At 41.5% G+C, this 25,620-nt stretch overlaps 1 protein-coding gene across 8 annotated transcripts in view; it reads left to right on the plus strand.

Annotated features, from left to right (window-relative positions):
• The window catches only part of si:dkey-92j12.5 (multiple PDZ domain protein), a 48,365-nt gene extending 23,568 nt beyond the window's left edge, over positions 1–24,797 (plus strand). For 2 of the 8 annotated variants that reach the window (XM_061771368.1, XM_061771376.1), the window contains 24 exons: positions 1,337–1,460; positions 3,322–3,520; positions 6,034–6,279; positions 7,797–7,946; positions 10,600–10,777; positions 11,165–11,275; positions 12,445–12,510; positions 12,845–12,916; positions 13,385–13,484; positions 14,433–14,641; positions 16,023–16,114; positions 16,200–16,323; positions 17,756–18,040; positions 18,189–18,272; positions 18,533–18,726; positions 20,560–20,707; positions 20,797–20,868; positions 21,009–21,132; positions 21,277–21,323; positions 21,494–21,616; positions 21,934–22,038; positions 23,125–23,219; positions 23,367–23,490; positions 24,029–24,797. In XM_061771368.1, coding sequence (XP_061627352.1) covers positions 1,337–1,460; positions 3,322–3,520; positions 6,034–6,279; positions 7,797–7,946; positions 10,600–10,777; positions 11,165–11,275; positions 12,445–12,510; positions 12,845–12,916; positions 13,385–13,484; positions 14,433–14,641; positions 16,023–16,114; positions 16,200–16,323; positions 17,756–18,040; positions 18,189–18,272; positions 18,533–18,726; positions 20,560–20,707; positions 20,797–20,868; positions 21,009–21,132; positions 21,277–21,323; positions 21,494–21,616; positions 21,934–22,038; positions 23,125–23,219; positions 23,367–23,490; positions 24,029–24,175 — 3,219 coding nt within the window. In that variant the 3' untranslated portion in view covers positions 24,176–24,797. The remainder of the gene's footprint in view (positions 1–1,336; positions 1,461–3,321; positions 3,521–6,033; positions 6,280–7,796; positions 7,947–10,599; positions 10,778–11,164; positions 11,276–12,444; positions 12,511–12,844; positions 12,917–13,384; positions 13,485–14,432; positions 14,642–16,022; positions 16,115–16,199; positions 16,324–17,755; positions 18,041–18,188; positions 18,273–18,532; positions 18,727–20,559; positions 20,708–20,796; positions 20,869–21,008; positions 21,133–21,276; positions 21,324–21,493; positions 21,617–21,933; positions 22,039–23,124; positions 23,220–23,366; positions 23,491–24,028) is intronic. The other 6 variants (XM_061771369.1, XM_061771370.1, XM_061771371.1 and 3 more) reach the window with 6 other exon arrangements.
• Positions 24,798–25,620: the final 823 nt, after the last annotated feature.

Genomic DNA, 25,620 nt, shown 5'->3' on the forward strand with positions numbered 1-25,620 from the left:
GACCTCGTTCATATTTGCTGAACAGACACGACTGGAACAATACACTGGCTGGTTTGTTCATAGCAAAGACAGAATCCTCGCATGTCTTCTGCAAGTCCTCTACCGTTTTCAATTCTCAAACAAGGATTAACATTCGATCTTTAATCTTTATGTTATATGGGACTCATTGAAACACATTGCCAAGGTCGAACAATAGCCTCCCCACAGAGTTGCTCAAAAATCCAATGTTTCAATATTAATTAATGGAAATCGAATTAAGCCACTCTGGAGTCAAACGATGGCCATCATAAGACCTTTATTTTATTCTTATAGTTGTAACATTAACTGTCATACAACTGTAAAAAGAAGTTAAAGGTTCCATCATAAAAAAACAATGGCGCACTCATCTCAAGACGGGCTTCGGTCTCGCCACGGACGTTTAATGCGACTTTGGACTGGAGGGATCTGGAGAGGAAAGCTTTTTTGAAAAGACTTCATGCTTTCAAATGCAGCAATGTGACAAGTGGCCGCAACCTTAGTGGAATTTTCTCCAAAAAACATGAGCCCTTGAAACGCCTCCAAAATCCTCCATAACAAATCAATTCCAGAAAAAAGCAATTGATGACTAAAGTACATGACCTCTTCTACTGTCCACAATGCTCTCCTGTCAAATAATGTTCCTATTTGCGATATTTAATTTGAATTCTTATGGCAGGGACGCCTTTTGCAACGCAACGATAATTTTGATGCGACGACTTGGAGAGCACCTCGAAACTTGGGCCCGTACGAGTTTATTGGTGCATGTTTCTAACTGAAATCTTTCGGCCAATCAGAAAAAGGGTTGATGAAATGAAAGGGTTGAGGAGATATGTTGAGAAATAATCACGTTGTGCTATTTTTCTCCTATTTGAAGGCATCTAATTTGAAGGCGATATTCCACATAAAACGCTCCCCAAAAAGGATTTTTTTCTGGCACAAAGATTTCTCAGGAACTCATCATCAGATTTCCATAATTCTTGGTGCGTTGTACTCAGGCCATTCCAACCACCATTGCATCTTGTCACATCGCTAATGAAATGTTCACATATTTTCCGTCAAATAAAACCATGTGATGATCATTTTTAGAAAAGTAACAAGCAATTCCTCCGCCAATTTCAGAAGAGGCAATTCCTATCGTTTTTAATGATCTTCAAGATACCATAGGTCAGATTTTACACACATGTATAGGCACAGTGATGATTTTTTTTACACAATTGTCAGTCGCTGCTCTTTGAAGGTTGCGGAATCATTTAGTTTGGTTGTCAGAACGAGAGTGCAGTTGATTTTGAAAGATATCTGTGTGTGTATTTCTTTTCAGGAAATCCAGCCACATCTGCGTTTTGGCATCAAGGAAGACAACGACATGCAGCCTGCCCCTCCGCTGCCCCCGCGTACCAGCTTTGAGAAGACAATCACAGTTGTCCGGGGCAACCGTAGCCTTGGTATGTCTTCCGTCTTACTCATGGTGATGGTGTCTTGGTGTGTGTACATCGCAGGCATGGCCATCATGGCAATAATAGGCAGCGGTGATGATGGCCGCCCTGAAGAGGAATGGTGAAGTGCTGTGGTCTGTGTTTTTGTGTGTGCATTACAGTATATCATATGAAACAGAGCTATTGAAACCAGAGATGGAAAATGTTGAATGGAGAGGCCTGTCTGGACTGCCAAAGTAAATACAGTCTAGTACAATATTTCGAGGATTCGGGTACAGACAAACAGCCCACCAACCTCATGGTGCCACATGTTACATAAGAAAGCAGTTGTAGTGCGAAAATATACTTGTGTCACTGCGCTACTGTCAAAGGTACAAGTAGTTATTTCCTTCTGTTTAGGAAATGGGTCTCTTCACAAAGAAATACTAAACTCACTTTTCTTTGATTATTATTGAATTATTGTTGCCAGAGCCATACCATCCTGACAAAGACGTATGTATTGCTTTCCGACATCACAAAAGGTTCCACTAGCGATTCTATGGTCATCGTCACATTTTCTTCCTTATCATCTCTGGTCCTCATGTGGCGGAATCCCAAAAACACATGAAACCAAAGAAAAAAAAAGCATCATCTTGCCTTATGTCATGCACAAAGGACTTTTTAAAAGGCATATATTCCCAGAAATTAATAACTTCCAGGATGTTTAACTTTAGATATTCTGCATTATGTACATTTTCAGTGTAACTATGTATAGCTAAATGCATAAATTGTATCTTTGTAGAAGACATTTTATATTTATATTCTTATCTAGCGGGGGAGGTGCAAGGTTTCAGTATAGTGGCCCTATCATATACAGTCCGTTTTGTGTGATATATGTTGTTATTAGGTGCCATTGACAGTAAAACCTGTTACTTAGCGTTGTCCGTTCATTGTTGGAGACAGACATACAGTACAATTACGTTTGAAGAATATATTGTATGGAGGCTTTGATCGGATACTTAAAGGTAAGAGGTAGATGGATTTGCATGAACTTCACTATAGCGCATGAAAAAAAAAACAAGACTATAAAACTTCTATTTAGTTATAGTTGGCCTTAGGTGGTGTAAGCATACGAGACCTATTGTAGCTATAATCAAGTCAAAAGTGGTTCAATTTTAACAGCAGTATTATCTTTGGAAGTAATACAGTTTGGGTCAGTGTTTCAACTCATGGCGATTTTGAATAATGTATGACTTTGTCTTTGTCTTTGTCTTTGAAATGTGTTTTCTGTTTTGTCCTGTCGGCTTCACGAGCTGTTTATTGTAATCCCATGCACTATGATTGTATTGTAATTTGAATGCAAAATAATAAAATATTCATTTGATCAAAAATAAGCAGTCATTTCTTTGACCAGCTTCAAATTATGTACGACCATAGTGTGGTGGATGTGTCTTTCGTTAGACCGGGATGTTTGTGTGTGGGTGCGTGTGTGTGTGTGTGCGTGATTTAGCCACTTCTGTAATCAGCCTAGCACACCAACTGATAAAGCCGCAGTCAAGTGTTTGTGCCAACCAACGCTTGTTACTCCTCTGGTCACCTGTGACCTATGACCCCAGTGGGTGTGTGCGTGGGTGTTCTTGATACAGGTCCGAGTGCAAGGGGTGAGGCTGTGTGAATGTCAAGCATGTGTAGCCGTGTTTGTGTGCTAATCTGCCTAGTGTCCGTCTTGATTATGCTGATTATGTCGCCGTCAGGTGTCTGTTTGGACAACTGTCTGTCTGTTTGGCATGTGTTCAAAGACCCCTTAGCCGCCCCTCCACTCACCTGTGTGTGCGCGCGCGTGTGTGTGTGTGGTTTTTTTTCATGTGCACGTGCTCACGCACGTTGGCAGGGATGTCGGTGAGTGCTATCCAGGATGGCTCAGGCATGCTGGTGCGCAGTGTGGCCCCCGGGGGCTCTGTCAGTCATGATGGCAGACTGGGGGCGGGTGACGCAATCTTGGCGATCAACGGCGAATGTACGTCCAACCTGACCAACGCCATGGCCCGGTCAATGCTACGTAGACACTCTGTCATTGGGCCGGAGCTCAGGTGAGGCAGAGGATCAAACAAATAAGATGCACTGCGATTTTTAAACGTCAAAAGTCCACTAATTAGCATATCGCTGGCGTCGGGCCGAATCCTCGCATCTCCCAAATATGGATGTAAGAGGTTTCGGCCCGACGCCAGCGATATACAAAATTAGATTTGTCATATTTGTGATTTATTATGTGATAAAACCAGTTGAGGACACCCTGAGCAAGATAACCATAAAGCAAGCTATACGTTTTAATTGGGTCTCAAAATGTGAACTTGTCAACAGGACATTCATTTTTACTAGGTAGTCCAAGCTCAACAAATAAGTTTTTTTTATTTATAGAGCATTTTACACAGGGAGGTATCGCAAAGTGCTTCACAATTCAGTCATACATACAGTAGAAAACATTTGAAAAACAATCTATTCTTACTGGAATCTCTTTGCCGAAAGGAAGCGCATTCCACAATTTGGGGCAAAGGTCAGAAGTTGAGAAATATTTTTGAGGTGGAAAAAGCAGGAATAGGTGACCGTTGACCAAAAGGTTCAGATAAGCATCACAGGAAAATCCTCTCTGGTTTCTAGCCTGCGCTTCCCTTGAGTCACAGGAACTTTCTTTCAGTGCTCAGTTTTTCTGCTCTCATTGTAAGGAAGAAGCAGGTGCTTACTTCCCCATTTAGTGCTTGACTTACATCCTGACATTCAACACTGGTCACAATAAAATGACCTCATACATATCGGTCCCGTTAAGAAGCTTTGACTGTGTGACTTTTAACATGGTGACTGTAAACTTTTAACAGTGTCTTCCAGCATTGGCACAGGCTTTATGTAGAGTTCTCACAAACAGTTGTAAAAATTATAACACAATAACACAATATACTATAGGAAAAAAAAATTGACTCTTAGTTCACAAGCAAAATTTGTCTGTAATAATGTGCGGCTAAATGAAAGCACTTTAATATTACATATGATGATTTGGATGCAAAAATGGTTCTTATTTTTATAAGGTATTAGTATTCAGCCAGTAAATTAGCTTCAAACCGGTAAGGAGGACCACAGATCACATGTTCTCAATATTAAAATCCACTGTGAGAAAAATAAACACCTGCCTGATTGCGTTCTAATGGACTTTTTCATGTCGTAGCTCAAAACTCGGTTTGTAAGGAATATACAAATATCCTAATAGAATATGCAGAAATAATTATAGATAATGTCTAATGTATTTATGATAGACATGCATAAATGTTTATAAAAACACACATATGCAAATGCAGTCTAACGAGATCCAATGCAAGACAAACACAAACGAGAGAGCACGTAACCGAGGCGACCGCACAGTTAGGCGTCATCTTGAAATCTTTACGAGTCATTTGTGATTTTGGTGGCATTACAAAAAAATTGAAAACAATCTAAACATTAGCTACATTAGAGAACAGAGACCTGAGATATTTGGCCCCTCTATTATAGCTGAATTTGTTTAGCTCATAAGCTATTTTGTTTTCGACACTGCAATCATAGTTTGCCAAGGGAGACGATGACATTTTAAACATTACTTAAAGGCATATTCGATGCATTTTTGCTATTTAAATAACAGTTCTGTTCCTCATCCCCGTTGCACCGCTGGCCTGCAAAACACCCACTCACTCGTTCCCTTCAACCTTTCTCACTCATGCTTGCTTGTACACACACACACATGTGCAGCCTTTCATTGCTCTAACCTCCCAAAACATCCGTTTCCTGCTACGAGAAAAATCTCTGAATAATTCATCTGTCATCTCACCTTGAACACCGCTCTTCGGAATAAAGGAACACTTTAAATAGCCATGCACGCAAAGGTTTAGCACACAAACACACACACATGGTCACACTGCCTCCTCCTGACGGCACTGCAGACAAACTTAGCAGGGAGTGGACACAGATGAGCCTTCCAGTAAGACAGACATGCAAGGGTGAGGGCTTGCCACTATAAAAGGTGCTTCTGCCGAGACAAGCCAGGCTGTCCACATGGCTCAGTCACAACAGTTTAGTAGCCACATATTCAATCTGCCATCATGAGCGCAAGCAGGAAATTGGCCCGTTCAGACGATTCCAACAGCATGTTCGCTGGCAGAAGGGAGGAAAGTGGGGGCGGGGAGCTTTTAATGTGTCCTTGAAATTGGCATTAAATAACATCATGCATCTTTGTACAAGTTAAGCTTTTCAAACATTTTGAAATTGTCATTGACTCTATTACATATCAGAAGTTAATAACCCAGGATGTGTTTTTTCAGAATATACAGACACCTACTAACCAAACACTGCATAAGGTACATCACCAGCACAATTCAGTGAGATCCAATATACCACCGCTATCAAAAAGTCCTCCGCCAAGGTTTCAGCTCAAACCTTTAATCCCCAAATATATACGGGCATATGTCATTTCGAGAGCACTTATGTTTTACGGTCATGTTTTTATATACATTGTCCATCCATGTAGTGTATGTTCCCGTTTGTAACTGTTTTATGTTTTCATCGCATCTTCCACTCCTAGTATAAATTACGTGCCGGCGCATCAGGTGGATGCGCACCGCACCCGACTGCGTTTGCCCCCACTGGCATCCATCCTAGAAGACTCGCCTTCTTCGCCCACACCGCCTCCCCCACCTTCAGAAAATTTTCTGGCCAGATCCTCTGTCCAGTGTCAAACTCCAGCTCCAGCTCTGGCCTCAGGCAAAACATCCTTCCCATTAGAAGACACAGCCACAGTCCCTAGTGTGAGTCCAGCTCCAGACTGGAGGTAATGTAAACTCCACAGCTCCCAGCCTATTATTCATGCTCGCCAAATCCCGACCCGGTGCGAGATAAACCTGTCTCAGCTTTATGACTTTGTTGGCGCACGAGGCTGCTGTTCTATCACATATTGATATGTTTGCTGCAGAGAGACTATGAAATGTGCAGCTATACATTATGGGGAATGTAAATTGTTTAATGTGTTCACCTTAGGAATTTATGAGTGTAACGCGTCACACATCTTCACTTTCTCCCAGCAGCCTCACTTGCGCTAATGCTCTGAGTTATTATGTGACACTTTAATTACCCCTATCCATGAGTCTGCTCAGTGCCAGTCTCCAGTCCATATTTTCTCTTTTCCATCCTTTGTGGCTAGTGTGCGTCTCTCTCTCTTTCTCTGTCCGCCTGCATGTTGAATCTCTTGAGTTATATTTAGCCGTTCGCTTATGGATCTCATTGCTGACTGTCAGCGAAAATGAATTGTTTCGCTTCTGTCTGTCCCCGCTTTCACTCCGTCTCCCTGACTCGTCCCCTCTCTCTCTTTCTCTCTTTCATCACTCCGTCCGACACCCCCCACCACCTCACCACCCCTGCTTTGCTCCCATTTCTCTCTGCAGCCTTTTCTTCACTGTGATATTTCAAATACTTTGTCTTTGTCCGCTTTCTTGCATCCTCTCTCTCTCTCTCTGTCTCTCTCTCCTCATTTTCCCCTCTCCTTCCTGGCTTCATCCTATCCTCATTCTCCCCCTTTCGGAGATGTTCCCCTCCCTTTCGGCCCAATTGGAACTATTTGTTCTGCCTACTTCGGTATAAGCTAACTGGCCATAGGTTCATGGTGTGCAAATAGCAACGCCATCACTCACCTCAACAGGCTTAATACAGCCTCCACCGTTAAATATATTCATGAAAAAGTCTGTCTCGCAAACACAAATACGCTACCTCACAGTGACCTCACTGGCTCAAAATGTAGTATTTAAGGAGTGTTTGAACCTAAAGTACTGTGCCCGCCTAAGGTACTTTTTGGCAGGACTTGGTTAGTGCTGCGGTTTCCTTTTTTCTTTCTTTTTTCATCAATAAATTAAAAAGAAAGCCAGTCCAGCACAGCCCAATGCCAAACAATCCTGATTTTCATCAGTACCAAATTGTGTTTCAGTCTTTTGACTTTGTTGCTTCTGTTTTCCTATTTATGATTCACATTACTTATGTTTTGTTGTAATGACCAGTTAGAATTATTATCTTTTAATTCCTAAAAATGCATTATCAAATTGCATGTTTTGCACAAATATGATTTATTTTCAAGTCTCTAAAATGTATTATTATATGTATTATTGTTTTCCAGTCTCCCATAGAAACATAAAATATTTTAAAAGATCTTGAATCACAAAATTTGACTGACCTTGACCTTTAAAACCGGTTTGCTCCACTATTATTATTTAGAGTAAATGCATTTTCTCTTAATTTTCCTGATAAAAAGTACAGTAATTCACTTTTCAGCTGTTAAAGTACCAGTATGTTTCCTCTCAGTTGTCAGCTTCCAAAATGTCTACCTCACAAAAAGGAGAAAAAGGAGGAGAATGGTGTGGATGGTAAAGTGCCGATAAAGATGGATGGGAGCGAAGAGGCAGACGAAGATGTTCATTGTCGCACCCCTGTGTCTTGGGATGGACCTAGAAGGTCAGTGAATCTGTGATCTGACTTAATGTATTTACTTTCCATTAATATGTGTTCATATTAATGCAACACATTGTATTTCTTTTTTTTTGTGTCGATATCCTTATATTCAGCCCTCATGTCTTTTATCCGTCAGTGTGTTCAGGTTGTGCTCAAAACACAGAGCAGACTAAACACATATTACTAACACCCCTCTCAAGCTGTTCTTATGGTATTTATGACTGAATCCCACTTGAATAAATCACATAAGCTCCACTGTGTGCAAAAAGACGCTTTTGTGCGTCTCCCCTAGGCAGGTATGATCTTCTATTGTTTTGACTTAATCAGCCCAAGGCAGCGAATACAGAAAGCTGAAAGGGAAAAAATAAATAGCATTGGATTAATTCTCCTTCCTGTAAATGTTCACTGTACTGTTTCAAGCCAAATAGGCCTTCATCAGGCAGACAGGAGAAAGACGTGCATAGCGTTCCCACGCATATTCGACATTCTTCAATTTTAATGTTGTCTTTTCAAGGTTCGAAAAGTGCTTCCTTTTTTATAAAGTGCTCTAAAGTGCTTGAAATATAAAATTTATTTTTAAAGTTACTTGCTATGTGAAGTTTGTTTCTAAGATGCTGGGATACAAAAATGTATGTGTTTCTAAAAGTCTCAAACCTTCCATGAATTCCAAACCATCTAAGGCATGAATTGCATTATTTACCGGCACAGAAGGGTACTAGTGATGGTGGGGAGTCAAAGTGATCATGAACACAAAACCTGAAATTTAACTTGTAGAAAAGTAGTACACACGTCTCTCCAAGCTGCTACAACATTTTATAACGAAGCACTGTTGAACGTTTACAGCCAATTAAGATGTGCTTAGCGGTAATGTGAAGACTCACCTTCCAGACACACACACACACCTCTTTGTGCATGTTCAACATTGCATCATGTGTCATCTGGGGTAGAGGTAGAGGGTGCATAGAAAAAGAAGAATCTAAAGAATCTCAAACTTGATAAATCGGCAGGCTTTGACAATTTGGAGCCTCATTTTTTTTAAAGGCAGCTGCTGATATTTATTGCTGAACCCTAAAATTATACTTTTAATCTCACCATGACATTCAATAAGATTCCCCTGATTTGGAAATTGCCGTACATTCTCCCCCTGTTAAAAGTGGGTAATCCATCATCTCTTAACAACTACAGACCAATCTCAAAGTTGTGTGTTCTTGAGAAACTAAGTAGTGAGCAGCGTAAAGATTACTTAGACACACATGGTCTGCTCTCCAGATTACCAGTCAGGCTGTAGCAAGAAACACAGCGCTATTAATGCCGTCCTTACAGTTTTCAACAATGTCACTGAGGCTGTACACTGGAAGACATACTGTGCAGCTCTGTTTATAGACTTATCCAAAGCCTTTGACACTGTTGACCAAGCCATTGGGTGTCTTTGCAAGTACGGGTTATCTGTTTCATTGTTCTCAAGTTACCTGACTGGTAGATCCTAGTGTGACCAGTCGGCTGGTTTTTCATTCACTTTCCTCCCTGTACTTAAGGGTGTACCCCAAGGTTCTGTAATGGGACCTCTACTTTTCTCCATTTATGTAAATGATCTTTGTAACAACCTGTCAAATGCTGCTCACCATTTCTATGCTATTTACTGCTCATAGTTTTGTGTTGTGAAAACTTTGGAGTTCTTGCAATCTGCCTTTGTTATTGGTCAGTCCCACCTTACTCATTTTAGGCTTGTGCTAAATGCTGACAAATCAGAATATCTGCTTTTCTCTAATGGGAAAAGACCTCCAGCAGATCTTCCTAAACTATTGTTTCCAGAAGGGATCGAAATCGAAAGGGTCACCTCTTACAAGTACTTCGGCATCGCAGTGCATGAGAACCTAACATTTAAATCACACACAGATAAAATTGTTTGGAGATTGAAGCTTAAACTCACTTTCTTTCTTTTTTTAGGAACAGGGCCTACTTTTCACTTGAAGTTAGGAGTCACCTTATCGCGACCACTTTTGTTCCCCTGCTAGATTATGGTGATTTACTCTGCATGCATGCACCTGATCAGAACCTTAGAAAGCTGGACAGAGTGTATAATTCTGCCTTGGGCATTGTTACCAGATGTAGCGATCGAATGCGTCATTGCACTCTGTATGCTACTACAAAGTGCCCATTTCTTCCCATACAGCTGATAGACACCATGGCTGTCTCTCTTGCACAAAGTTCTGACTGTTACGGATGTTAAAATAAACCTAAAACTGTTTTATGATGACAACAGAACTGGTGCATTTAGCTTCCATTGTTTCCTATGGGAGATAATGGATTCAAACAATTATAAAGTCAACTTTCTTGAGTTTCCATTGTACAACATATGGGCATAAAACTAGAGCACCTCAACATAAAAATTCACGTTTTCCTTTCATGCACACCATTTCTTCTCCCTTGGCTATTACAAATGTGAATGTTATTGTTAAAGCAAAATACATCTCTTTAAATGTGAAATAATAATAAGAGTTTTTATATTCATGGGCTTGAATTTGAGTTTGGTAAAGTTGGACAAAATCCTGCAGGGTTTTCCAACATCAGTATAGCACTTTACTCTTGGTGGATTTCTTAATAGTATCCATGGAGTACTGTTGTGTATGTACTGTGTATTTGACTGTTGTTGTAGTGTGCAGCTTACTCGAGCGCCGGGCCAGTCCCTTGGCATCAGCATTATGGGAGGCAAAGGCATGGGCCAGAGGCTGAGCGGTGGCGAGATGATGCGTGGCATCTTCATCAAGCACATCAGCTCTGATAGCCCAGCAGCACACAACAGCACCATCCAGGTCGGAGACAGGATATTAGAGGTATGTGTGTGTGCCTGTATGGGTGTGGGAGACGCTTTAGCATGGAAAGGACAAAATATGTACAGGTACCAGAGACTGGCAGTGAAATTAATGAAATGAAAATGAAAGGTTGGGCTTGCCTTGACGCACAGCTTAGACTTTGGAACCAGTCCTATTGAGATGGTTTGCATTTTCTAAAACTTTTAAAAATGCAAATGAATAAATGCGAGGGGTGTTGGTCAAATTTCATCTATAAATAAAGATATGGTTTGATTCAGTCAAAACATTCCCAAATGCACACCCAGCTCTTGTATTGGAGCGCTTCATGTGCAGCAGTAATTAACGCTGTGGCCAAGTGTGTAAGTGTGTTTATTGACACCGATGCTGTGTGTTGATGGCCCTTTAAAGGTGTGCGGCGTGGACCTGAGCGATGCCAGCCACGAGCAGGCGGTGGAGGCTATCCGCAGGGCAGGAGACTGTGTGGAAATGCTGGTTCAGTCCAGACAACGGGGAGCACAGGTAGACTGCAGCTTTAACTTCACACACTGTTTGCCTCTTATTGATGTCTTAAGTATTTAGCATTGCGTGCATGCAACACACGTCACAACTGAGTCCTTTGTGGCTCCACTTCATTAATTTCTCATTCCCTATGTATCTTTATTTCCCTACATTCATCCATATTTATCTTATTAATATTAAAATCTGTCATCTCAACCTGTCATTTGTACACATATGTATTTGGAATATTTATACATATTTGCAATGACAGCATCTTACGGAGAGCTGTACCTGGTATGTTGCTGACCTAATTTAGCTATCACCTTCAGCTATCTGCAGTAGCTACCAGTGTCAGCTGCATAAGTTTTCTCCAGGGGGTTGCGGGGGGGGCTTAAAAATCAGTGATTCTTGAAGTGTGGTACATGCACCACTGGTGGTATGTGGGCTCCCTCTAGTGTTATCCCAAAAAAAAAAACACTCCCTAAGTACAGTTCAGTTGTATTTTACTTTAAAATTCAGTACATTTGCATTTAATCTTTAGGAACAGTTTTTTTTTTTTTTAATTTAAGGTAAAATTTTAATTGACCGTTTTTTGTGAAATATATTTTAATTGAATTTTCCTTTTGAATGTTCCTTTTTTCCTTTGGTGGTGTATATTTAAGCGCATTGTTAATAATCAAACTGTGCATACGGTTACAGTGGCTTACAATAATACTGAATATACTTTTTGGGAATAAAACTTCTCATCTGTCTCTTTTTTTATGACAACTTAGGCCTACTAAGCTACTATTTAGCTATGTTGGTTGTGATCGTGGTATTTATATAGAGTATTTTTTTAGGTGGTACTTGGCATAAAAGGTTTGAGAACCACTGCTGTATATACTTTGTATATACTCTTTCTATATACAACTTTGAACAAGAGTCAGTGGGGAAATATATTTGGATATTGTGTCAGACAACAGATGAATGAAAATAAATGTACTCATCATTACCTATGTACTACTCGTACTGCTCATAAAAAAATAGATATACTGTACATATATATTGAAATATTTTTATTTTATTATAAATATATATATATTTTTTTTGTCTTCAAGGAAGGTGATGACACAGTTACAATCTCTATCAGCCAGCCACCACTGGTAGCTACTCTATCTATCTACAGTATGATTTTTTTGTTTTTTCTATAGACCCCTTTGCTTCCCAACCATGAAAGACTAACTCCCATCATGCCATCCAACTCACACAATAGCCAGGTAAAAGCATTGTTTGCCAGTGATGTGATATTTGCCGTGTCTTTAAGATTGTATTGGAAAAAAAGTTTGGAAAGGAGCTATTTTTATCAGCTTTTAAGTTCTCAACCACAACTTTTCAAGGCGGGCTGTGATGTAATGTTTCTCCTCCTCCACTTCTGCTGGACTGTGGTGTATTGAGACTTCTGTGTATAGTGATGAGTCATTCACTCCTACATGGCATTTCTGACAAGTGAGGGTGCTGTGGAGGGTTGTTGTTATTTTTATTATTATTTGTTTTTAATGGTGATGATGCATTATTTAGAGCCAGTGTCTGTGTCTCCCCTCACAATCATAGGAAGTGCAGCATCTTACTGGTCTGGCCCTTAGTCTCCCCCCTCCAAACCCATTCCCCCCTACTCCATTTAAGGTTAGTACCTTGTTTAGTGTGCGCATCATCAGGGAAAAACAAGATACTAAATAAAAGCAGCTCTGCAATAGCATCTGCGCCAAGCCAATTTCCCCCAATTTTTAATTAACGTACATATTTGTGGATAGAGCCCTTGTTGTTCAAAGTCCCTCATAGCTACCTTGTTTGTTCGAACCCTTTGTTTTCGCTCTTTGATGGAGATTCATAACTCGCTAGAATAAACAGTGTGCTCTTTTGATGTAAGTTTGCATGCATTTGTAAATGGTGTTCAAAAAGTGATGCATGATTTTGGTCATCTTTCATGTTATTTATAACCTGCATTGAAATAGCACACATTAATGCATCCTGGGCGTCAGTTTTCCTCCCACAAGCATGCCGAACAGGCCTGAGGGGTAGTCCAACTCGTGCCTCAAGAATCCCCCGAGGCATCTCCAACAGCCTGTTCAATAATGCAAAACCTTTCCCAAGGTGCCTCAGCAGACTTCCAATCGAGCAGCGCGGCGAAGCCCCGTGACTGTCAAGGCACCAAACACTGCAGCCGCTGACGATCTGGACAACACTGGGAGAAGTAAGCAAACTTTGCACTGAGCACACACGCAGTATGTGAATGCCATGAACAAAGGTATTGGGACACATCATCATTACGAAAATGAAAGAAAATGTGGCGTTGCTTTGCCACTGTAACAGCTCTCGCTCTTCTGGGAACATTTTCTACCAGATTTTGGGGGGTGTTTGTCTGACTTTTTGTCCATCCATCCATGTCTCTGCCCAGACTTGTTTTTTTTTCACTTTTTGAGAAGTCCAATATCAAGCTGCCAGTGCTGTAAGAACAATCCCTGTTCACTCGGACTTGCAAAAATGAAAGGGGACAGTGAAATGCGCATGCCGGCCCAATAGATGAAACACTACATGCATGCGCACCAGCTGCTTGTCCTCCGGGACAAGATGGGATGAGATGGAAATGCTATAGTTTTAGTTGAGTGATAGTATTTGACACTTGATGTGAGTTTTTCACACTTGATGTGAGTTTTTCACACTTGTACCCATTCTACCAAGGGTAGGAAATAGCATCTCCTTTTGAATAGCAGCAAATGTAGCAGATAGTTGTGCTTTATAAATTGCATTCAATGAAACATCATGAAACCAGGATAAATCCACAGATAAACGAGCATCCACGCTCGTGTGTCTCGTATGTGACTATGATTGCAATGATGAAGTGCACAGACGCACGCGGACACGCACATCTCTCACGCACCAGCCACACACATTTGTCATTGTTGCTATGTGCATTCTGCATTGAACACAGTCATCTTTCAGCATTCTGACAGCACGTCTGACATCATCCCCTCCAGACAAATTGCTGCAACACACACCCACACAAGCACCCCTGGAGTGTGCCGCTTCCTCTCCACATGAAGTGTCACTCATTATCGCCACCTTGCTGCACTTTTTGAGCTTTGCCATCGTCTACTCTTCTCCTAACAATGTCTTTTTTCTTTGTCTCGCCACTCTTCAGAAAAGATGCTTCAGCGTTATGGCAGCCTGTCGGGGAAGCTCCATATGATTGAGTTGGAGAAGCACACGGCAGACCATAGTTTGGGAATCCGCCTTGCAGGCAATAAGGACGGCTCCAGGGCCCGCATGAGCGTCTACGTGGAGGACGTAGACCCTCAAGGACCTGCTGGCTTAGATGGGCGAATATGGGTGGGGGACGAGCTACTAGAGGTAAGAAGGACAGGAAAGGAGGATTGTGTTGCAAAAAAAGAGATCACAAACTTCTTAGGTGGAACACTTATCCATTCCAAGAAGCTGGTCAGCATCACATTTTTTTGGTTGTTTGGTTTAGGTCCTTATCTGCTGACATCTTGCACGTACTGTAGTCATGTAAGACAGCCGTCAATCTTTTGCGATAAATGTTTCCCAAAAACTCAAGAAAAAGCGAAATACTTGTGAGTTATTCCATTAACGCTCTGGACTGAGGTCTTGCGAGATCTGCTGAGGTTTTATGTGATATACAGACATCTCCTGTGATGTCATCAATGAAGAAAGTTCAAACTCTTTAGAGCAGGAGTGTCAAACTCATGATTGTGTCGGGCCGCATTGTAGTTATGATTTCCCTCAGAGGGCCGTTAGAACAGTGAAACCATATAAATGTTTAATCACCACATCATATTATTACCATTACACAACAAATTGAGGGATAACTACTTTTGAAATCAGAAGGCAAGGATAATAGTTTGTTCAAGTATTGTTTAAGTTACTGTAGAAGAAGGGTTTGGTAACAGAATAATGCAATATCTCAACATTATTGTTTATTATTATCCATCAATCCATCCATTTTCTGAGCCGCTTCTCCTCACTAGGGTCGCGGGCGTGCTGGAGCCTATCCCAGCTGTCATCGGGCAGGAGGCGGGGTACACCCTGAACTGGTTGCCAGCCAATCGCAGGGCAGATACAAACAAACAACCATTCGCACTCACATTCACACCTACGGGCAATTTAGAGTCTCCAATTAATGCATGTTTTTGGGATGTGGGAGGAAACCGGAGTGCCTGGAGAAAACCCACGCAGGCACGGGGAGAACATGCAAACTACACACAGGCGGGACCGGGGATTGAACCCGGGTCCTCAGAACTGTGAGGCTGACGCTCTAACCAGTCGGCCACCGTGCCGCCTGTTTATTATTATGACAATTTGGAATTTGGATTTGAGCAAAAATTACGGAAGTTGACGAGCATGATTTGCTTTCGCCGGCCACATAAAATAATGTGGTGGGCCGCATCTGGCCCCCGGGCCTTGAGTTTGACACCTATGCTTTAGAGGAACCTTTTTCCACAAAATTTCTGATTCGTATCAAGATCCACTGTACAGATCTAAAAGATGATAAGACCAAAATAGAAACTAGACCGATAAGGAAAAATGACCTCTTGAAAGATTGGTTGCCATTCGGAATTCTTGCTATGTGTGATGGAGGAACAGAAGCTGAGTTGGGGAGGGTTGTGTAGGAAGCGAATGATTGACACGAAAAAGGAGAAGGAGATGACAGAAATCAGATGCATGTGGTGATGGATGGGAAAAGCACACAACTGGTTGTTTTGATTTATAGATCAACGGTCAGATCTTGTATGGACGCAGTCACAAGAATGCCTCCGCCATCATCGACAATGCTCCTTCGAAAGTCAAGATCGTTCTCATCAGGCGAGGCCCCTCAAACCTTTTCTGAGCCGCATACAATATTGATCCCAATGACCATATTCGATTATACTGTATGTTGTTTCTACAGACACAAAACAGAGGGGCAAATGTGCCATAGCTGCTCCACAACTGAGGGCGATGACAGCCAGACTGACTCTGGAGTTTATAAAGGAAACTCTATTATTGACGCCCACAATGTCGTCCCATCACAGGTATGGTGACTTACAGCGGTAATTATTGTCCTTAGCTTTATTTGGCTCAAATAATTAAATACCTGACATATCGTTGAACAGTTAAGACCATGAAAGTTAAAACCGAAGGGCTTTGTACCCCTCACACATTCATGGCTGAGGTTTCATTGCCGGATGTAAAGCACTTTAATTTAATGTGTCACTACTGGTGTGTGGTTACTGTGAATTCTACTACGATGGGTTAAATGCAGAGGAAAGATTTTGAGAAATGCATGTCAAGTTTAAAATCGTGGCAATAAAAGGGTTCATAAGGTATCTTGAACCAGGACCCTAACTGCACCCCATAACCGGTGGACCTGTAGCACTCAGTGGGTCCACCAGTCAGTAAAAAGCCACTGTATTTCTACTTTGCATTCAGCAACGCCAAAGTGAGATAAGTCCAAGTAGGCCTGCACAGCAAACCAAATCGCATTTGTTGGTGGCATCGCACGTCACTATGTCTGTTTTCATATTCACCCGATGGAATCATCAGCCTGGGAACGACAATCGGTTCCGTGGTCCGGACAGCCGAGACCACGGAACCGAAGGCGGCTCTTAAATGGATAGCGATGGAGGGAGGAAATGAATAAGGGAGAGAAAAGAATGAGTGAGAGGCTGCCCAAAATGAAAGTTCACTTTGAAGAGGGGACTTTTAAATGCCCAGTGGATTATAACTTCAGTTAAGCTTTTCTATCAGTATTTATTACCTAAACCGGTTGCGCAATCTGTAGTTCCATCTGCTCTTTTGCTTAAATGATGCTATAATTGCTATCAAGTCCATTATATCGACAGGGATTTTTTTGTTCCAGTACGAACCCCTTTTCGGATGAACTAGAACAGACAGGTCCGACATCCGTGACCTCGGACCTCGCAAATGACAAATGACAAAAGATTCCCACAGACACAACAGTCTTGTTGGAAGAAGCTTTTATTTCCAAATCCGTATTTTATCTTGCCGTAGGGCGTCCCAATGCAATAGAATGATGAGAGCCATGTCAGTGCTCTATGTATGCAACTGTAAAGGTTCTTATGATGAGAGTACTCCCTTGCTATTTCTAGTCCAAATTCTACCAAGATTAACCTTGAGTTTGTGGTTTCCGTGCTCGACTCATGACGTCATCATGCGCTAAGAAGCTTTTATGTTGGGCCTTAGGCTACCGCTATTGAGATATTTGGCCAGAGGGTGTTTGAATTTTAATCTCACTCCTGTGTGACGTAAATTCCCGTATATGTCACTGGTCTTCAATGCATAAAACTCTGTTTGCAGAACATCTGGGGAAATGTTGGGAACAATGTCAAAGCAGTGAATGACGAGGCTGGGGCCGACCAAGTGCAAAGCTTCCTTCATTGGAAGATTTCATCAAGTTGATTTAATTATTGACAGTTTACTCCTCTTCTCCTCCTCTTACACCAGCCCACCCTCAAAGTGTCTGTCAGCTGCCCCGAGGCTAGATCATCTACTTCGTCCTCCTCATCAAAGCCTCATCATGCGGCGCCGCCCCTTCCGGACTTCTCCACCTCCGTGGTCATCAGTGCGAAGCCGACCGCGCCCAGTGAGCGTTCTGATTGGCTGGCTTCCACTTCAACGTCAGACCCTCTCAAATGCCTCATCGTGGCTGGCAAAGAAACCACCATCGAGATTGTTAAAGGAAACCTAGGCCTGGGTCTCAGCATTGTTGGCGGATGTGACACTCTGCTGGTGAGCGTGATAATGAATAATTGCGGTGTCACCTTTTTTAAAGTGTTCTTCTTTCTCTCCTTAATAACAGACACTGACTGTCTGTCTGTGTTTAAGAACATTCAATTGCAGTAAAGTAGTAAGTGTATTTTCAAATTCTTTCCACTAGGGGTCAGTAATTATCCACGAGGTGAATGATGGAGGAGCAGCGCAAAGAGATGGACGGGTGCAGGCTGGAGACCAGATATTCGAGGTACAAGCAACAATTATTTGTTATACTTGAAAGTCAGCCAAGGTAACACCATCCAAAGGAAAAAAAAAAACATTTTCACCAAATTGAATTGAAATGTTGCTTGCACAAATCTGACTTTGTGGTCCCGAATGAAGAATACTAATTCCAGAATGTGAATGCACTTATTGGTGCATTTGTTAACAGTGGTTATGTTTGAGTTTTTGTAGGTCGTGATTCAAGGATATTTCATAGTCCCATATCGCTCTGTTTCTTTGCTTCAGGTCAACGGCATCGACCTGAGGCAGGCCACTCACGATGAGGCCATTAGCGTGCTGAGACTCACCACCCAACGCGTTCAGCTGCGTGTCTTCAGGCACCGGGCGGCCTACAGGGAGGAGGACCTGTGGGATGTCTTCGCTCTTGTCCTGAGGCCTCATCCTGTCAAAGGCCTGGGCTTCACCACCGTGGGTAAAAGGTATGCCGATCAGTATTACGCTACCTCTAAAGGAGGTACAGTATATGTCTGCAATGGATCATTAGTTAATCATTTACATTTAGATTTTTTTCTTAATAATTCAATGACATTTGAAGACAGTCACCAGTTTCATTTGAGCTGACCTTATATTGGATCTGAGATTTTGTTCAGTACATTTTATGTTACAATATACTGTATCCTAAACAATGGGAGAATACCTAATGGGATGCATTGTTGTCATTTTCAACCACACATTTCTAGTTTTAAATGGTGTGTCTTTATGATATTTGGACATGTTTTCTTATCTGAAATAGTTTCTCACCTTTGACTGTGAGTTTATTGATCCGAGAAGACAGGTGGAGGAAGTTTTCATGTTGATGCTTGCAGTTGATGGATGAGGTTATTTTTTTTTGTTTATGAGTTGCCCGATTATGTCGCATGTGATGTGATGAGTGATGGCTGTGACCTAAGAACAGTATTGATAAAGCTGTCACCATGTGGAACTGATCCACGTCTTTCAATGTGGAGCCTAACTTTCAACTACTGCACTCTCACCTTTTACCTTTCTTGGTACCGCTAACAACATTTCAAATTCCTATGTAGTTCATGAATTAATTTTGATTTGAACGTCTCAAGTAACAGGGATAACATTTTAATTTACATATTTAAGGTAATATAAGATAAGATCTCTACATTTCATTTTCAACTGATCATCAAGGAACAGGATGTTCTTGTTCTAAAAGCCTGTTTTAGGAAATCTGTCAGTTAGTTTTCTCTTTTTGATAAAAATTTACACCTTTTTTATTTCCACCTAAATTTTACATGAGCAGTGAGGTCCAGTTTCAGGTCTGAGAATAAATCAGAATAAAATCTTTTTTATTAGTATGTTGTGAACAGAATATAAATCTTTTTAACACCTCTATCGTAAATTCTGCTGAGCGCTTTTAGCTTTAATGTTGTGAGAAAAATTATCTGAACCCTTTGGAATGACCTGGATTTCTGCATTAATTGGTCATAAAATGTGATCTTATCATCTACAGTAAGTCACGGCAATAGACAAACACAGTCTGCCTAAACTAATGCCACGCAAAAAAAAATAATTTCATGATTTTACTGGACACGCCATGCAAACATTCAAAGTGCAGGTTGGAAAAAGTATGTGAATATCTAAGTTGATGACTTCTCCTTTAAAGATGACTGCAAAGACGCTTTTTACATTATGCTGTAAATTGATCAATGAGATGGAGAATAATTCTAGGCTTGTCGGCAATAGACTGACAGAAATCTCTGGAACATGTTAATATCGTTGCTGACAATGTTACAATAAGTAAAACATTAAACAAGAATGGATGTCATTGGAGTGCGCCACAGAGGAAGCCACCGTTGTCCAAAAAAAAAAAACAATGCTACAGGTTCGAAGTTTGCAAAAGAGTACCTGGATTTTCCCAACCACTACTGGCAAACTATTGCGCTGTGGTGTCGACAGATGAAACCAAAGTTGAGTTTGTGTGTGGTGGGGGAAAAAAAGCACAGCACATCACCACCAAAACCAAAAGTATGGTGGAGGGGGCATCATGGTTTTGAGACTGCTTGGATGAACTGTATTGAAATCATACTGCACCATCCTGTAATAACCATAGCAGCAGGAGAGGCAGTTCATAGTCACACTGCATCTCTGACATGCGACAAATGATTCGAGATAAGTGCTGATTTTTTTATGGTGCTTCATGTACATAAGTGTGACATTATGCAAAATAGCCTGCTTTCAGTTCCCATCAAGTATTCTCTTTTCGTGCCACTGACACAGCTTTGACCTCTGTTTTCTCCCAACAGTAATGACACCGGCATCTTTGTGTCAGACATCATCAAAGGAGGCGTGACGGATTTGGATGGCAGGTTGTTGCCAGGTGACCAGATTCTGTCAATCAACGGGGAGGACATCCGTGCGGAATCACAAGACCTTGCAGAGAGGCTTCTACAGGTCAGGCAGATTTAAACTTGTTCACATAATGTGTTTACTACAGTGTCATAACATTAGTTGTTTGTGGATTACTCACTTTTATGTAACAGAATTGCAGTGGTGTGTTCCACCTGGAGGTGGCTCGTTTTAAAGCGGGACTGAAGTACCCAGAGCAGAACCAGGTAAACTGTTTGCATGGCCAATTTGCTTCTATCATTGGAGAATTATTTTTAACCAACCTTTTTCATTTCATTTGAAACATGCCTGCAGTGTACGCATTCTCCACATTCACTATTTTAACAATGTTACTTTGTGAATGTAGGAGTACTTTAAGTTGTGTTTTATCCAGAGCGAAGACTCAGACTGTTCCACCTTGACACCCTCGAGTGGATCCAATGCTTCTGTCGGCCAACAGAGGGAGACAGAATACAGAACAGATAGCCACAGTGAGTATTCAGATGTACTATTTGCCACGATCAATCACAATGATATAAAATACCTGTATACTAAAAAAAAAAAAGATTTTGAGAAGGATAGTATCATGATGAATGAAAGCGCACAAAGTTAACTCAGCTCACTTTCTGCTCCAGCAGCATTTGAGGACTGCCCTGACTACAGAAAAGTAGTTATTAAAAAGGTTAGTGACTCTTTCAATTCATTCGTATTTGCAAGTGCTCCCTAGTGTGCAAGAGAAACTTAAGACCCATTTGAGGGTACATGAGTATAGAAGAATAAATAGTGTGTTCAACAAAATGAGTCCAACATACTGTGTGTGTGTGTGCATGTGTGTGTGTCGCATCATCACAGGGGCCACGTGACTCCCTTGGCATCACTTTAGCAGGAGGAGTGGGCAGTCCCCATGGCAACTTACCTCTTTTTATTGCAACCATGGATACGAGTGGATCAGCTGCCAAAACACAGCAATTAAAGGTGTGTGTGTGTGTGTGTTTGTGTGTGCATGTGGGCACGCGCGTGCGCATGGGTGCGTGTCTAAATTATGTAGCAGGGACAGACATCTGTCACCGTCGTCAAATTGTGGCGACTCATCTGCCAACTTTATTTCTCGCAAGAGGTGCTACTCATGCATATTTATCAGACGATTGATCAATATTTCAAACGACACTAGACGTGTCCGCAGTTGACTAATTGTTTACAGGGAAATGTTTGAAGAAGTTGCAAGTTTAGTCACTGAAATGTCCTCGGAAAAGCGGTAGGGTGCATCCTTGTGTATCCTGTGTTCCCCTCAGCCAGGAGACAGGATCCTCAGTATAAATGGCGTCTCCATGGAGGGGATGACTGACATCCAGGCTGGAGTCTTGCTGAAGAACGCCATTGGCGCTGTCACCCTGCAGGTAATGTCACCGTTTACTGCGCCACAATATCAAGACGTGTTTAAGTCAACGACATTAGAGCATATTCTTATTCAGAATAGAATGGGGGAAAAAAACCTCCATAACCTTTGCATTTGGCAGTGTGTAGTCATTTCCCAGTAGTTACCAGTGATAGCGAGCTGACTTTAATCTTCCCTTGATAGCACGTGGTTTAAAATCAAGTTTTACTTCTTAATACATCTATTCAAATACGTATAATTTAACTTTATTTATTTATTTATTTATTTTAAATCTTTTTTTTTGTTGTTGTTGTTTTTCTGTTACTGTGTTTGAAATAAAGAATTCAATTTTTAAAAATTCAAATTCAATTCAAGTCAATACTGTTGTTGATCAGACAATGAAAATGGTGACCAGTACATACTGTAGGGGACTACTGACAAGAACATATAATCTATTTACAAATCAAAACAACTACAACCTACAACTTTGAGAAATGCAAACATCCATCCATCCATCCATTTTCTTTACCGCTTATCCTCACGCGGGTCGCGGGTGCGCTGGAGCCTATCCCAGCTATCATCGGGCAGGAGGCGGGGTACAACCTGAACTGGTTGCCAGCCAATCGCAGGGCACAAACAAACAAACAACCATTCGCAGTCACATTCACACCTACGGGCAATTTAGAGTTGTCAATTAACCTACCACGCATGTTTTTGGGATGTGGGAGGAAACCGGAGTGCCCGGAGAGAAGCCAACCAGGCACGGGGAGAACATGCAAACTCCACACAGTCAGGCCCGGGATTTGAACCCCGGTCCTCAGAACTGTGAGGCAGATGTGCGAACCAGTCTTCCACCGTGCCGGCTGCAAACAGCCCAACAAAATAATTTTAAAGTAGACATGCTTTAAACTCTGATGCTTCACTTTACTCCAAAAGGAGAATTGTAGTTCAAATATAATGAAAGCAGCGAGCACCCATTTTCATGGTGAATCCTCAAAATGATCATCAACCTACGCCCCCCCGTGCTTGCAAGTGAGCATCGTCCATCTCTCCTTTGCACCCCTAATAAATGTGCAGAAACAGAAAGTGTTTGTGTGTTTAACTGTAGGTGGCAGCTGGACGCGGTCCTCACGATCGCAGGGGTGTACACGAGCGAGCGTCAGGCCAGCGTAGTGGCCTGCCGTGCTTTCACAACAACCTCTGGTAGGAAGCTTTAGTGACCTCACTTGGTCGTACAGTATTTAGAACCCCATTCAGTAGTCCTAGTGAGTAGAGATACATCAAGTGTTGATGTGCAGAGCTAAAGGAAACACAAAGTGAACAATATGTTTTTGCATTGTCTGCCCGCAGCACTCGGATATACAAGACTGTCAGTCTTGATCGAGACCCTTCGGGTTTGGGCTTCAGCATCGTGGGAGGCTTCGGGAGCCCGCATGGCGACCTGCCCATTTATATCAAAACGATCTTTAACAAGGTCAGACACAGGCCACAATTAGACCCACTGTTATTCATTCATTATATGTTTTACTAACAGCAACATTTGAGACTTAAATATTGATTTTATTTGGCTCTGTCAGAAAAATATTATCATATCTTAAAATAAACACTGTATGATATTTTCCGTGTGCAACCAATGCACACAACTGTAACAATGTTAAAGATTAGCACTCACGGAACACGCACGATGTCCTGGCTGGTCAATGGCTCCCGACCTTCATTGAGCCGAAAATGCACCCATTGTCCATTAAAAGATTTTTTTGACTCAGTTTACTTGCAAATGTATACAATTTCATTGAACACAAAGCAGATAAATAAATCTAATACATTTGTATACCCTTAATTGTTTCAATGAAATATTAGTGGGGAGGCTTGATGAAATCGATTATCATTAGTCCACAGGTTACCGACTCCAATATACATTGAGTTGCTCACCTACGATTCATCACAGGCGTGGACGCAGTGTGTCGTTTGTGACCTTTGAGAGGCGTCACGGTGACGATTGTGCTCTGCAGGGAGCGGCCATTGAGGACGGGCGGCTGAAACGAGGCGATCAGATCATCGCGGTGAACGGGCAGTGCCTGGAAGGCGTGACCCACGCCCAAGCTGTGGACCTTCTCAAGAAGACCAAAGGGACGGTAGTTCTTACTGTTCTCTCATGAGATTGAAAGTCGACCACAATTCATGTCGCACGGCCTCACACCGACTCAGATATTGTAGGTTATAAACTTGAACAGAGAAGTAATTGTAATTACCTTGGAGTAGCTACCGCTGCATTATATTATTAGTATTTTTAAATGTACTTATACTGTATATAATGAACTCTTTTTGTGAAAAAGCAAATTGCGTTAATTAAGACCAAAACAATACTCCAAATATCTTCAATGTAAGAAAGAGCCCAATTAGAAGATGGCCGAGCTCGCTCATGTGATTTGCATGAATTTGAAACATGCCAAGTGCTTTTGCCAATGTTTTGTATGGCATCAACGTGATAAGAATATGTTACGTATTGTTTAATGATGATAATGGTTAATGAGCCGATGTTTCACAGCTCGAGTGTGAATCTGGTTATAATGCTAATTTTGTTTTGATCAATTTTATTGTGTAACGTGCATTACTTAGCAACCATGCCCATGATGAGCGATTGTTTTCTAATAATAACTAATTTATATTCTTGTTTTCTGTAACTTCTGGTGTTTCATGAATGTCGTAGACACACTTTTCGGAGTTCTACAACAACAAAATGTTCTGTAAGTGTTCTTATTAAATGATCATTTGTTAGCAAATGACGTGTTGCACACCTTTGTGTAGGTTTTAAAATGGCAACGGTGAACATTATCTGCCCTCACACTGTTTTTAAGCCTGAAGGTCAAATAGGTAAAAACATTTATGTTAAATATTCGCCAAACTAGGTGGACATAAATTAGGTTAGTTCCTCACGCACGCTCCGTTCTGCAGCCTTGAATATGCTCCAAGCCCTCAGAACCGAGTTCCGCACCACGGGTGATCGGCTCGCTTGCAGCGCCGAGGCCACCTTGGGGTGCCACAGACCGTAAATGCTGTAAAACATGACCTTAAAACGGAGCTTTAAAAAAAGGTTTTTGCTGAATATGGTTGTATTTTATCTTAATTGTAAAAGCTTTCAAAACTGGTTATTCATCAATGTGTTGTGTATACTGTAATTACAGTATATGAGATAATCTTTCATTTCTAGGGGTCCACAGTCGTACGGCCCTCCGAGGGAAGTCATGACTGCGATGTGGCCCGTGACAAAAATGAGTCTGACACCCCTGCTCTAAAGTGTCCATAGTTGCGAATGTTTGATTGGAGCGTACAAGGTCTCCCACAACGTCAGCTGACCTGTGACCCCAAGGGGGAAAAGCGCTACCGAAAAAGGATGGAATAGATTTAATCTTTTTATTTCTTTTTCTTTCATGAATCAGAAGGCCTGATTAAAATTCCACAATAAAGGGTGTGTGATGGCAACCCTGAATTCGACGGCAGCAGCCTCAACTTTAAACAGATGTTTACAACAACAAGTCAGAGAAATACAAGAAGCACACGTGAATCTGGATGGGCCGTTTTTTAAAAATGTTTTAATTGCACT

This window comes from Phyllopteryx taeniolatus, chromosome 4, assembly GCF_024500385.1.
Source record: "Phyllopteryx taeniolatus isolate TA_2022b chromosome 4, UOR_Ptae_1.2, whole genome shotgun sequence".
In the NCBI taxonomy this organism is placed as follows: domain Eukaryota; kingdom Metazoa; phylum Chordata; class Actinopteri; order Syngnathiformes; family Syngnathidae; genus Phyllopteryx; species Phyllopteryx taeniolatus.